Source organism: Nannospalax galili, unplaced genomic scaffold (genome assembly GCF_000622305.1).
Source record: "Nannospalax galili isolate Female #2095 unplaced genomic scaffold, S.galili_v1.0 scaffold1084, whole genome shotgun sequence".
Classification (NCBI taxonomy): Eukaryota; Metazoa; Chordata; class Mammalia; order Rodentia; family Spalacidae; genus Nannospalax; species Nannospalax galili.
The window spans coordinates 357,479-371,645 of NW_008351705.1; the positions used below are offsets into that span (position 1 = coordinate 357,479).

General features: G+C 37.1%; 1 protein-coding gene across 4 annotated transcripts in view; it reads left to right on the plus strand.

The window, feature by feature from the left end:
* Window positions 1-14,167, plus strand: part of Fgf12 (fibroblast growth factor 12) — a 432,870-nt gene that overhangs the window by 237,881 nt on the left and 180,822 nt on the right. For 3 of the 4 annotated variants that reach the window (XM_017802093.1, XM_029553899.1, XM_008848776.3), the window contains exon 3: window positions 164-267. In XM_017802093.1, coding sequence (XP_017657582.1) covers window positions 164-267 — 104 coding nt within the window. Of the gene's footprint in view, window positions 1-163; window positions 268-9,599; window positions 9,732-14,167 lie in introns of those variants that run through there. The other variant, XM_029553898.1, reaches the window with a different exon arrangement.

Here is a 14,167-nt window from a genome sequence, read left to right on the forward strand (position 1 = left end):
TCCCTCCCTCCCTTCCCCCCTTCATTTCTGTCTCCTCCCCTACTTCCTTCTTCATACCCTTTTCAATAGATTTTTAACACTGAAAAGAAACATTCTAATAAGCAAAGAGATTTCTTCCCAAGGTCACTAATCTTACTTTCTGTCTTCTCTTTTGTCCTTCTAGCCCTTTTCAACCTAATTCCTGTGGGACTGCGTGTGGTGGCCATCCAAGGAGTGAAAGCCAGCCTCTATGTGGCCATGAATGGGGAAGGCTATCTCTACAGCTCAGTAAGTCTTTCTCTCTCTCTCTCTCTCTCTCTCTCTCTCTCTCTCTCTCTCTTCTCTCTCTCTCTCTCTGCATGTACGTGCTCTCTAGTGTGTGTGTGTGTGTGTGTGTGTGTGTGTGTGTGTGCTGGCATTGAGAGATATGCAATCATTATTTTAAGGAAATGATTTCAGCTTATCTTTCAAACCTAATTTTCTGGGCTTTTAAGAATTTTATCATTAGAGTGTTGAAAGTCGCACCCTAGGGAGTGGGAATGAGCCAGTTACTTTCCGTGTGATATATTTCTACATGTAGCTTCAACTTCCAGATCATGTGTTTTGAAATTTACCTTTCTGTTTAGTTGAAGGAGTAAGACACTGCTTGTCCCTGTTTCTTTCCCTTTCAAGCTTGTACGATTCCTTATAGAACATCTTCTTTATCCTATTGTGGAGAGAGGATTTTCACAGACTCTGCTTTTGCTTATATTTAATAAATCTGGTACTATCTATAATGTCATGTTCTCAGAGCAATTATTTAATTCAAAGGCAGTGTGAATTTATAGAATGAGATCTGGGATAGGAGCTAGGATACTGGCATATTATGTAGACTACAGCACACTTGTGTCCGTCCATCAGTGTGTGTGTGTGTGTGTGTACATACTACAATTGCTAAACACATTTCCTCTTTCTCTTAATGTCTTAATTTCTGGCCTTTAAAGGGAGAGTGTTGGTCACTAAACCTTGCAAATCCAAAACTGACAAAATTGTTTAGCACCAGTGTCTAAATTGTAGGCACTGATATATTTTTTATGTAGTTAGCACTGTTCTGACGGTTGTCTCTAGAAGTCAATAATTTATACATTGAAAGGATGTGGCCTTTCTGATATACATAATTTTTGTTTCCTCAAATGGCAATGACCTGTTTGTGGTTCATAAAAATATTTCTCGAAAATCGTGTCTACAGGTTTCTTCCCCTTCAGGTCTTGGTCATTTTTCAGGTTATTTAGGAAGTTCATGTGTGTTTACCTATTGTAAGTTAAATATTGAATAGTAGATGCTTCCAGTAGCCAACTAAACCAATTTACTATGCATTATATTTAATCATTAATAATATTTTAATATTAGAATTGAAGCCACTAGTGTATAAATATTCCCAATAAGAGGCCATGATCAATATTGAGGTGGCAGGCCAGATACATGAGCATTACATGTTGTATGCCTTTATTGAAATATCACAGTCTTCCATAAACATGTGCAATTACCATGTTAATTAAAGCAAAAATATATTTTAGTAAAGTTTGATGTTAATATTTTACTCCTGGACATATTCAGATCTGAACTTATATACAATATATAAGCATGCACATTTTCAAGTTACTGATCAAAATAGTATTTAAAGATAGACGCAATTTCAAAGTAACAAGCTTTCAATTTTAGTACATTATATATCTAGGAATTCTTCATGTAAAGTTATCCTTAAATTCAATTTTTAAATTTATTTTAATTTTTTTTCAGAGCTAGAGATTGAACATAGGGCTTCACACATGCTAGGCAAGCACTCTACCTCTAAACCATATCCCCAGGCCCCCATGAATCCATTTTAAATGTAAAAATCCAAACAATAACAAAGAATGCAGTAGGTTAAATAATTTTAGGTAGCTAAACTTAAAAAAAAAAAGCTTTTAAATACAATAAAACCTAATATGGAGATCCTCTTAGGACAGTATTAAGAATTTAACAGGTCATCAAATAAGCCTGTATAGATTCAGGTTGCAATGCTACAGAAATTGTAGAGTTTGAATCATTGAACAAGAGTTGATTTTTAATTGTCAGAGAAAATAAAAATATAGAAAGTTTCATCACAGGATTGCAGGCAGGAGGTGTGTGTGTGTGTGTGTGTGTGTGTGTGTGTGTTTGTGCACGAGTGTGTCTGTGTGTGTCTGTGTGTGTGTACTCACGCAGAATGGGTGGTACAGGGAGATGTTCAGTTTCATCCTCTATGGTCTTTTCAGAGATTCATTCTTTTATATTTATTGTTCATAAGTAAGTTTAAGAGGTCTTATAGAAACTTGCAATGTTGACTGCAGGAACTTCTTCAAAATAGAGTAACACCTTTATAGAGCCAGTGATCATTTATTGAGTTTCATACTTGGGTACACTGAGTACTTGTATCATAACCAGAATCACAGTGCCTTCCCCTGCTAGGATACTAGGAAAAGTGTCCTTTAATTCTTATTGGACCATCACCTGCATTGATCATCAGGGTCTCTCCTCTCCAAACTCCCCTCCTCTGTCCCAGACTAATCAGGAGAATGCTTGTTTTTTATTTTAAATCATGGGACTAGACATAAACATTCTATAATAGGACTAAAGGGACCAACATCTGGGTGTGGGGACTCTGTACTGGAGTGCCTCAGTGAGAGAGGGGGCAGGGGTCTTGTGATGAGTTCAAACACAGTCATTAACCTTGACTTCCCTGGGGTGAATTTGACATGTATCAAGCTCTGAAATTATTTGAAAAGCAATGTCCTATTTCCTGTGACCAGTTTAATTGAGCACATCAGTAAGGATCATCAAAAGACATACAGAGGCAGTGGCAGTGACTGTGCAAACTAAAGAAGTCCTAGAGAAACTAATTTAGAGTCCAAGGGGATTTTGCAGTGGTATCTTGTATCTGGTGTCATCTATCTGATTTCTATTCAGATTTAAGCTAGAAATGCATTCCCTTGTTACTTTTGACTTCTCTTCTTTTGCCAAGAGATGGGAGGAGGGTGGTGAACGCTAGTGCTTTGAGGTCTATTCTAAAGATCTAGGTGAACTAATCCATATGTATTTGACATGATTGTTGATGTATATGGATTTGATTTTATCATTATAATTTGTACTTTTAAATCTATTTTTGTTTTTCTTTCTTTTTTTTTAACTCTGTTACATTATTGAAGTTTTCTTTTAATCTCTTGATTCCTTGTGAGCTTAGGCTACATTTCGATTACTTTAGTGGTTACTTTTTTTTAAGCATATACATATACATAATTACATACATTGCTAAATATTTTTTGTGTTTGTATCTTCCGTCCAAACAGTTCATAGACCCTAGGATATTTTCTTGGCTATTTAAACACTGTCTCACCAGTTTTATTAGCTGTACTTTAAAATAAGTTGTTTATATCTAGTCATTAAATTTTGCCAGTTTTAAGAGTAATTTCTATATATATACTTTTATTATTTTCTTGTGTATCAGATTAATACTGGGTTTACTGTTTTCTCTAAACTAAATCTTTCATTGTGTGTGATGCTCTATGTGTAGTGAATTCTCATGTTTTTCTTGGGTTTCTGTATGGTGGTAATACGCTATATGATGTATCCCTGTAAAGGTCTTCCCTCCGCTCTCTCTTACCTTTGTAGTTCAGATAGTTATGAGTCTTACTAGACCAGTATTTTCCCCAACATTCATGAAATAATATATCCCACTGACTTTTGGTGTCTGTTGTTCAATGTAGGAAGTTTGCTGTCAGTTTAATGTTTTTTCCTCTGTGAGTAGTCTCTAAGGAACTCCCGTTCCACTTTGTATTTCCTGTTCTTAAACTGTTATACCCATATTCGAATCTCTCTTTACCTATTAGTAATTTTGAATGCACTTATAAACCTAAGAATCACAATTCTCCAATTCTAGAAAATCTTAACTTGTATCTCATACGCGGTTTGTTTCTCAGCCATATTTTTGGTCTTTTCTGCTAGTTAAGTTAAAAAATTTCAAGCTCATCATGATCAGATTTTATGCTGTTTTGTGGTTTCAGGCACAGTTTTTTTTTTCCATTTTGGAATGTTCAATGGCTTCTTTTATTATCTTCCCGTTTTTGATTTATTTCTTCCTGTTTTTATCGTATGGCAATTTTTTTTTCTTTTTACAGAAAGCTATTAGCTTATTTCTCTGAGCGTTTCTAACATAATCAATCAGTGTTTTCCATAAAGCTATGCATTTGTATTTTAAACATTGATCTGCTTGGCTGTCACTTTATCAATATATTTAGGTAAGATTTTACAATTTTCAAGTGTTTGGGCTTTTGGCCTCGGGGTATGTTTCTCTCCTTTCCTCCTTTATCATTCTTCCTATGAGGCCTGCTGTTATATTTTGGCAACTTTTGGATTGCTTCTATCCAGACACCAATAACCCTAATTTACAGTAAGATTTTAAACCATTTCTAAGCTCTGTTACTAGGGCAACAGTTTGATGAGTCCAGGAGCCTGGGCTAGGATGTGACATGGCCCAGTTATACCTGTTGTGAGGCTCTGCCTGGGACTGCACTGTGTTTCAAGGTGGAAGCATCCTTTTTCTATTCAACCTTCCAGGATTTGCAGAACTTTCAGCACTTTACCTCTAGCTCAGCCAACAGGGGCTGAGCAGCCGATGGGAATTTGGTGCCTGCTTTGCATGGTGGAATTTTATTCATGTCAACTATCTGCATGGTCTCTAGGCTTTCTTCAGGACCTGAAGCCGGGCCAGCCTGCAGCCTCAGTGAATGTAGTACTGTTATCTATGCTCCAGGACTGCTTTGCTTACTTAGTATTGATGCTGGAAGTGTTGGTTAGGGCTTATGTTTTTGTATTGTTGGTCTTTGCTATCTATTTGTACAGTGCTCTTACCAAAGAAGATTTGACCATGAACAGGAGAGTTTATATCTGGGCTGCCTGTTCTGTTCATTTGTCTTTGCATCTTTGTTTGAGTTCCGTACTATTTGATTACTGTAGCTGTGTGGTATGTTTGAAAGTCAGGCAGTATGAAGATAATGTATTGACTTTGTTAACTGTTTTTCACATTTGCTTTGGCATTTGATATGAATTTTATATGGATTTTTCTATTCTACAAAAAAGGCCATTGAGATTTGATAGACATTATATTGTCTATATTTATTGCTTTAGGTCATATGGATATTTAAATAATATGAAGTAGTCTGATCTCCGAACTTGGAGTGTCTTTCCATTTAATTATATCTTCCATGATTTCCTTCAGGAAAACAGATTTTAAGAGTACAAGATTTTCAATTTCTTTGTTAAATTTAAACTCATTGTGACTTTTTGAAAGAGAACCCAAAATAATTTTGATATTATTAAATTAAATTCAGTTTTGTTCTTAAGTAGAGAAAATGAAAGCTGCTAAAGGCCTTATGTAAGAATCTAATGAAACAGATTTTTTTCTGTAATATTTACTTTATATAGAAAACATCCTTAGTTTTAAAATTATTTTTGCTGCCTAACCTTTAAATTTAAAATCTGTTTCATTTATAGCCTTTATTTTACTGGAGTTATATAAAATTTGAAAATATTTGTAAGATCGCGTAAATTTTCTTAAATGATCACGTTTAAGTGAAGGAAGGAAGTGAAGCCGCGAAGGAAGCGGGGAACTCTTCATCACACACAGACAGCAAGGCTGAAAGCCCCTTTCCGCGTAACCTCACTCACGCCGTCTGTTTACGTTTAAATAATTTGAGCTGAACCATGTTTGCATGAATGAACTACAGACAAAAATCACTTAGAATGTAGTGTAAATCTAGATTATTTTTATATTGTGCTTAGAAAACTGAAGATACAATGTTTTCAGTAATTACTATGTAGAGCGATATTTGTAATAAAATATTTAAGGGTTAATATTACTACAGTGCCATTATTGATACTGTTGTATTTGCCCTTTTCTGTTCTGTATCCGTGTCATTTATAATCCCTCTTGTAGCTCAGATCCAGTGTTGCCCTGATATGCCCCCTCAGCCCATTAAAAGTTTTCATTGGGGGCTGGAGAGATGGCTCAGCGGTTAAGAACATTAGCTGTTCTTGCAGAAGACCTGGGTTCGAATCCCAACACCCGCATGGCACCTAACAACTGTCTGTAACTCCAGTCCCAGGGGATCAGACAGCCTCTTCTGACCTCCGCGGATATTGCACGGCACGGGTGCACTTACCTATGTGCACACACAATACATGCATACACATAAAATAAAAATAATAAAAAAATTTAAAAGTTTTCATTGAAGGCCAGGTGTGGTTGTATATGCCTTTAATCCCAGCACTCAGGAGGCAGAGGCAGGCAGATCTCTGTGAGTTCCAGGCTAGTCTGGTTTACACTGTGAGTTCCAGGCCAGCTGGGACTACAGGGAGACCCTGTCTCAAAAATACCAAAAAAAAGTTTTCATTGAGAATGAAATGCCAGTTCCATATTAACGTCTCAGTACATGGCTTGTGTTTTGCTGGTTGGTGAGATTTGCTTCATGTTCACCTTTGCTACCTAGAATACACACACACACACACACACACACACACACACACACACAAACATACACGTGCATGCGCCTAAGGGACACACACTTTTTCCCAATCATAGAAAAAAGCATATTCTGATAAAGGAAGTTTTGCATCAAAAACTTGTAGAATCTTAATATATTTCATATTCTAAGTATAAATGGGAAATTGTCCAACAATAGTTGGAAAATTACCTTGATTACATTGGGCAGTTTTGTTGGTGATCTTTCAGACCACTGTACAATGCTGATTTATTCACACAGTCAATCTCAGTAACTCTAAAATTTATTTAACATGCATTTTGGAACTTCCTCACATGCCAGGCACTTTGCTGCATGCTGACCAGACAAAGGTAGATAAAACTGAAAGCTCTTAATCTTTTTGAAGATTATATTTATTATCATAATGAGCTATTGTGAGGAATTTAAGCCAATTTTAAGATAGAGGCCCAGTCCCCAAGAACACACTCACTTCTGACACCAACTCCACTTTTGAAAAGTTCACAAAGCCATTCTCTTGATTGATGATTTACTAGAAACAGAATCCATTGAAAGTTGTTATTATTATACTCATCGTTATGCTTTACCCCAGGGAAATAATACAAATTAAAATAGGTCAAGGTGGGACTGGGGATATAGCACAGTGGTAGAACACCGGCCTATGATGCATGAAGCCTTGAGTTCAATCCTTCCTTAGTCGAGAAAAAAACAATAGTGCTAAGGGAAGATGTGCACCGGAGTAGAGTCCCATGGACACATCAAATGCAGAACTCCTTGTTCGCCTTTTGATACAGGATGGATGTGTTAATCTTCTGGTGTCAGTGAGTAACAATGTGTAGAGTGTTGCTAATGTAGAAGCTCTCCTCAGCCTCAATGCTAAGTGATTTTGCTGCAGTTGCAGTAGGTAAGCGTGATTAGATTGCCCATGTAGTTGATCTCAGGTCTGGGTGAATGTCACAATGCCTCCACCCTAAATCACAGTTGTTATTCTCTGTCTAAGCCTAGTCCCTCAGGCAAATAGATTACCTCCTGGTGTTTTGGCATGCACTTAAATTCTTTATGTGATGCACAACCACCCCATTGAAATGAATGCTTTTTATTTGGTACTTTGGCTGCTCTGTCCTCACCCATGGTTGGGACACTTTGCCGTCTTTTCTTACTCCAGTGTGGAAGAAAGGAATGGTGACAAAAGAAAATTTTGAGGCAAAACTGACGTATCAGAATTTGTGAAGTAAACCCATAGCTTAATGGTTTGGACAACTTGGGAGCCTTGACATTTGCATCTGGAAAAATTATACTTAAAATGCAATTTGAATAATTTGCATTTTAATGAACAGTTCTTGTACTTAGCACACATATCACTGACATTTCAGTAATTAATAATGATTAATATGTTTTCAAATGCTCTTTTTTTCCTATAACTATTGTTTATCTTATAAACTTTAACCAATTATCTCCAAAATATGTATTAGGTAGTGTATAAACTAATGATTTTTTTAAAGTGAGAGATACTTCAAATTATATGAATACTGTTTCTTATTTTAACACTATCTTAACTCGTAGCAATTATATATGAATCTGTATTGGTGAGAAATTGATTTCTGCAGGTCAGTCTGTATTCTGGTGAGTGGTAAACTATGACAGTGGCAAACACAGTTTTAATGACAGTCACAACAGCAGCTTTAATGACTGCATTTGTAGAAATAATACATTTTGTTTAGTTTTTACTTTGAAGGTGCTTTAAGATGTATCTTCCAATTGAACAGTAATGCTGTGAGAGAGGATAGAAACAGACTATTAGATATTGTTGCAAAACAGGCTTAGAGAGGTTATTGAGTTAAATAAGGAGATCCAACAGGACCAAAACTTAGAGGCAGCTCTTTACAGGAAAAATTTAGCCTTTCATAGCACCATTTTGCTCTTGACCTTATACATAATGAACCTTTTCCACTATGGACTGTTTTTCATCTTTCCCAGCATTTTGTAGAAATTATTTCATTAGAGCATTGCAATAACTTGGATGTTATCATTTCTGACTGATAGTGGGTCCATCAGGGAACCAGAAAGGCTAAGTGACGAAATAATATCCCTCAATAAAGACAAAAAGGGTTAAAATGAATGAATTTCTAGTTCAATGTTCATTTTCTCACAATGAAATATTTGTTACTCAATAGTCTACAACGATTACCAAAACATAATTCTTTGAGAATGAGGACATCCTGTTATCTTGTTTTCCTGCTTTACTTAAAGATAGTAAGAAAAAACGATAGCAACAAAACAGAGGCGTGCTTGCATAATTAATACATGTCCTATTTGTACCATTTAGAATTCCACACCTAAGTCAGTGAGAGTAGAGATTGTGAAGATTGGGGGAGACATTATTGTTTGTAAAACAGAATCAGGAGCTATTGAGAAACACCAGATGGGAGCTGGGGGTGGGGGAGAAGCAAAGAGAAGCCATGTTGGGGACTGTATGAAGACCATTTCACACCCACAGGTCAGAGCAGAGAGGAACATGTGCTTCTGTTTGTGCCTTTAGATACTTCTACTTTTCTCCTATCATAGATGTTCAAAATTTCCACCCTTCAGTACCCAAACACATTTTCACAATATCTGCAGTCAAATATAGATTCCCTCATATTTTGCCTGGAGAAGACTCTACTCCTCTGTGTTTCTCCTTTTGTTACAATCTTTGCTTATCTTGCCCAGTGCTCAAAGTTAGAGATCCTGCGTGATAAGGGTTAATATTTGTCACAGCACTGAAGTCTGCAGTCCCAGGTGAAGACATCTGCTAACATCTTGTTGAGTGAGTGGATGGCAACATCATGCAGTTTAATTCTGGCAATAATTAATTAGCTGTCTGGTAATGATCTTTCTAATCATAGACTCCATCGTGACACTGCATGCTTTGCAGTTCAGCTTTGTAGAACTTCTGACTGTTGTGTGAAGTCTTCAGGCTTCGCTAGTCATGCTCCTCCAGTGTTGGAGATAAAGTAGTGCTGTCATTTTAAAAGCTTCCATTGCTATTTTGGCCTTTCTGTAGTAAATAAATTCTGCTTCTTAAAGGTGTATTCAAAATGGCTTCCTGGGAAGCCACCTGGCCATTTGCCTTTACCTCTCAGTGGAGAATTCCTGCAGCATCCTAAAAAGAAGGAGAAGACTTTGGAAAAAAAATGTATCTAGAACAGAGGAATGAAGTTATTCCCTACAGAATTTTGATTGATTATTCCTTCATTCATGTATGTGTGATGTAAGTATATGCATGTGTTCAACTGCACATGTGTATATGTGCACATGTGCATAGAGCCTGAGGCTAAGTTTAGGTGTCTTCCCAGGTCTCCAGAGCTCTACCCCCTACTTTAAGATAATGTCTCTCACTGACCTGGAGCTCACTGACTGGCTAGATTGATTTTCCAGTGAGCCCAATGGGTTCTCCTGTCTTCACCCCTATAACTCCAGGACTAAAGGTGAGTATCACCTGCTGGGCTTTTTTCCTTGAGTGCTACGGGTACAGATTCAGGTGCTCATACTGACTTGTCAAGCACTTTACCAACTGAAGCATTTTCCAAACCCTCCCATCAGAGCTTGAATTTCCTTATTAACTTATTTATGGAAACTTCTAAAGTCTGAGGTATATTCAGAGTGGCTTGCTTGGAAAAGTGATATCTGGGGGAGGAAGCAAGAGAGGTGGGGAGAGAGGGAGAAAAAGAGAGTAGAGAAAGAGAGGGATACAGGAGGAAGATGGGGGAGGGAGGGAGAAAGGGAGAGAGAGCTTTAGCCATTAAGGCCAAATGAATCTTCAAGTTTGATGTTAACGGCACCTAACTAGACAAAGTTAAAGGCGGAACTACAGATCCTTGCTCAACAATTATAAGCATTGAATCTAAGTTATAAACATAAATTTTTAATTTTCTCATTAACTTTTGGGTCCCTTGAATATTGTATCCCTTCTTTTTCATCTTAATTTTGGCCACAGCAAAAATTTGCTTATTTTGCTTATTTATTACCCCATATGTATTAGTTAATTGAACTAGAGTGTTGACTGGTGAATGAAAGGTGGAATCTGACAGCAGGTGAATCTGGTGGTTGTTTCTTGTTAACATTTATTTAGAAAATAAGCTTAAATTTATTTATTTATTTATTTATTTATTGCTGGGTTAGTCTTTCTTCAGAAACATTAACCTCGTCAATTCTCATTTCATTACATAGTAAGAGCCACTCCATCATATAGGATGATAAGATACTTATCTACAGTACCTTCTTTCTTCTACCTTTTAAAAAATTATACCTTAGTATTCTATAAAACTGCATGTGCTTTTTTTTTTAGAAAGAATAAGCTCATTTATTTTAACCGAGGTATGGGGGAGGGCTTAGTCGAACACTCATAAAGTAAGATCCCAGCTATTTTGACCAAGGGGAACTGTAGAGATGAGGAACAATACTATCTGGAGCAGGTGGTTCCAAGAGTTTGTCAGTCTCTTTCTGGTTCCCAGGGATGATGCTGCAGATCATCTGAAACTGCAAGTCAGTTTTAAGCGGTTCCAGTGTCCATTGTTATTGGACTACAAGAACAGAATAGTGCACGTAGAAACTTATATTAAATTCCCATGTTACACACCATATATGAATTATGATTTGAATAACACTTTAGATGTTATACAATTTGATCTTAATTTGCATTATTTATTAAAATAAGGGAAACATAAAAGTTTAGATTTATTGACCTTGCTTCTGGATAATATTAAAGAAGGGCATGCAATCATATTCGATAAAGAATATGGAACCTGCCAAAGGAACCAGTCACAAATTCATTTTGTGTCATAAAAAGTGATCATTTCTCTGTGCATTTCATATCTGTAAAGAGCTAAGATTCAACACCCAAACTCAGTCTTTTGATTTAAATTTTTTTTCAGTTTATTATTTATTTAATAAGCACAAACTTAGAAGAAGCATTTCATTACAACAGCATTGACATATTCAATAATAATTTTCTGAGCTAAGATGCATCTTTTTCAAAACTGGCTGTAAATTTTTAGGTTTACAGTTGAATTAATACAGTTATACAATACTGTACTCCATTCGGTATAAACCCTGTAAGACATAAAATTGAATGAGTTTTGAGCCTTTAAAGAAGATCTCCATTTCATTTTAAACTATATTGTTGCTTACAGAAAGACTCATTGTGTTTGCTAATAACACAAAGAGGAGGGTCAACACAGAGGAAATATTTCATCCATGCTTCCAAGAAAAGCCAGCCATGGTTGAGTAGGACCTTTGACTTGTCTTCATATAGATGGAACTGGTAAAAGAAAGGACCCAGGAGATCCTCCCAAGCCCATGTGACCCCTGAGGAACAGACCCTCAAATGGCCTTAAGAGTAAAAATAAATTGGTTTATCGACTATACACCCGCTTCCCAGTTGGCACCCTCCCATAGCCTCCCTCCCCCGACTAGAGCCCTTATATTCTGATATCCCTGCTACTGTCTGCTGTGTTGTTGGCACCCCCAGCCATTCCCCACTATTTGCCCTTCTGGTGAATCTAGTCAGCCTATCTAGAGGTCTTTGTTTTAGGAGGGTCAGCTGTTCCTCATCTAGCGGTAATCAGTTGTCAATATTCCTTTGGATAAGATTGGGGTCTGCTGTTCAATTTCCCAGTTCTGTGCTGGGTTATTATCTGGGAATCCCTTTGGCTACCCTGGCCAACAACTCAGAAGGAATTATCGCCTGTCTGGCATTGTTGCTTGCTATGTAGCCTTGAGATATACATATGGTCTCTTATGAAATTATCTTGGCCCCTTTAATCTTTGGTTATACTTTCCTTTTGGTTGTTTAAGGCCACACAGTTGGTCTACATAAACTGATTTATTTTTACTCTTAAAGTTGTTTAGGGATCTGTTCCTCAGGTGTCACATGGGCTTGGGAGGAGCCCCTGGCTCCTTTCTTTTACCAGTCCCATCTATGTGAAGATAAGCCAAAGATCTTGCTCGACAGTGGCTGGCTTCACTTGGAAGCATGAAAGAGATGTTTCCTCTGTGTTTACTTTCCTCTTCATAGACTGGACACTGGTTCAAGTCCATCTGGTGTGGTCTCCATGGTCTCCCTGAACAAGATGACAGGTTCAGAACATTTTGAGAGATGCTCCATAGTCCCCTGGAATTTAGTGGACCTTGTAGGGCAAGGGGCAAAAACTTAACTCCCTCTGACCAGATTAGTATAGTCCTCAAAGTATGTCTGTTAAACATCCAAGAAGGTTAAACACCCAAGAAGGTTAGTTCTACCAGTCTGGTATTTTTAATTACTGTGTGTCATTTAGATAAATATTAGGCAAAAACCAGTTGTTCTCAGATATACCTTACGTAAACATATATTTCTTGAGCTCCAATGTATAATTTGTCAGTAGGTTGTAGGAGTAATGGTTCTCACTGGTGTTCAAAGACAGCTAGGCATTGTTTATCTCTCTCATTGTCTCACCCCTCCATGATGGTTTTCCCTCTTAAGGTACCCCCATTGCTCCCCTTTCTCCCATAATAATACCCTTCTCCTATGATCCTATCTCTGTTGAGCTTCTTCTTTCTCCTTATCCCCCAGGTTCCTCATATACCCTTCCCTCCCCCCTCCCTTAGACTAACCCTATTTTTATCCATATCTCCCTTATTAAGGCCTGTTTCCTACTGTTTTTCTCTTTCAGGTTATTTCTTTTCCTTTACCTCCCTGTTTCCTTTCCATTTTCCTGGTTTCTATACTTATGTCTGGTTGCATACTTATTTATCAGAGTCTGGATTTAGGATCCACATATGAGGGAGAACATATGTTGATTTTTTTTTCTGAGTCTGTGTTACTTCACTTAGTATAACAGTTTCTAGTTCCATCCGTTTACCTGTAAAGTTCACGATTTCATCTTTCTTTACTGCTGAGTAAAACTCCATAGTATAAATGAACTACATTTTCATTATCCACTCATCAATTGAGGGACACTTAGGTTGCTTCCATCTCTTAGCTATTTTGAAAAGAGCAGCAACAAACATGGATGTACAAGTGTCTCTGCGATAGGATGAGTTCTTTGGGTATATGCCAAGGAGTGGTATAACTGGGTCAAATGGTAGGTTCATTTGTAGTTTTTTAAGAGTTCTCCACAATGCTTTCCATAGGGGTTGAACCAGTTTGCAGTGCCACCAGCAGTGGATAACTATTCCCCTTTCCCCACATCCTCTCCAACATTTGGTATAATTTGTTTTCTTGATCTTAGCCAGTCTCACTGGAGTAAGATGAAATCTCAAAGTGGTTTTAATTTGCATTTTCCTAATTACTAGCAATGGTGAACGCTTTAAAAAATGTTACGTAGCCATCTTTATTTCTTCTTTTGAGAGCTCCCTGTTCAGATTCATAGTCCATCATTCAGTTGGGTCATTTGTTTTCTTGGATTTTTTCTTTTTTCAGTTCTTTGTGTATTCTGGATGCTAAACCTCTGTCAGATGTGTCACTGGTGAAGATTTTATCCCACTCTGTGGGGTTTCTATTAACTTGCTTGGTTGTTTCTTTTGCTATAAAGAAGCACTTTATTTTAATGAGGTCCCATTTGTTGATTTTTGAACTTGGTTCAAGAGCAACTGATGTCTGACTTAGAAAGGCCATT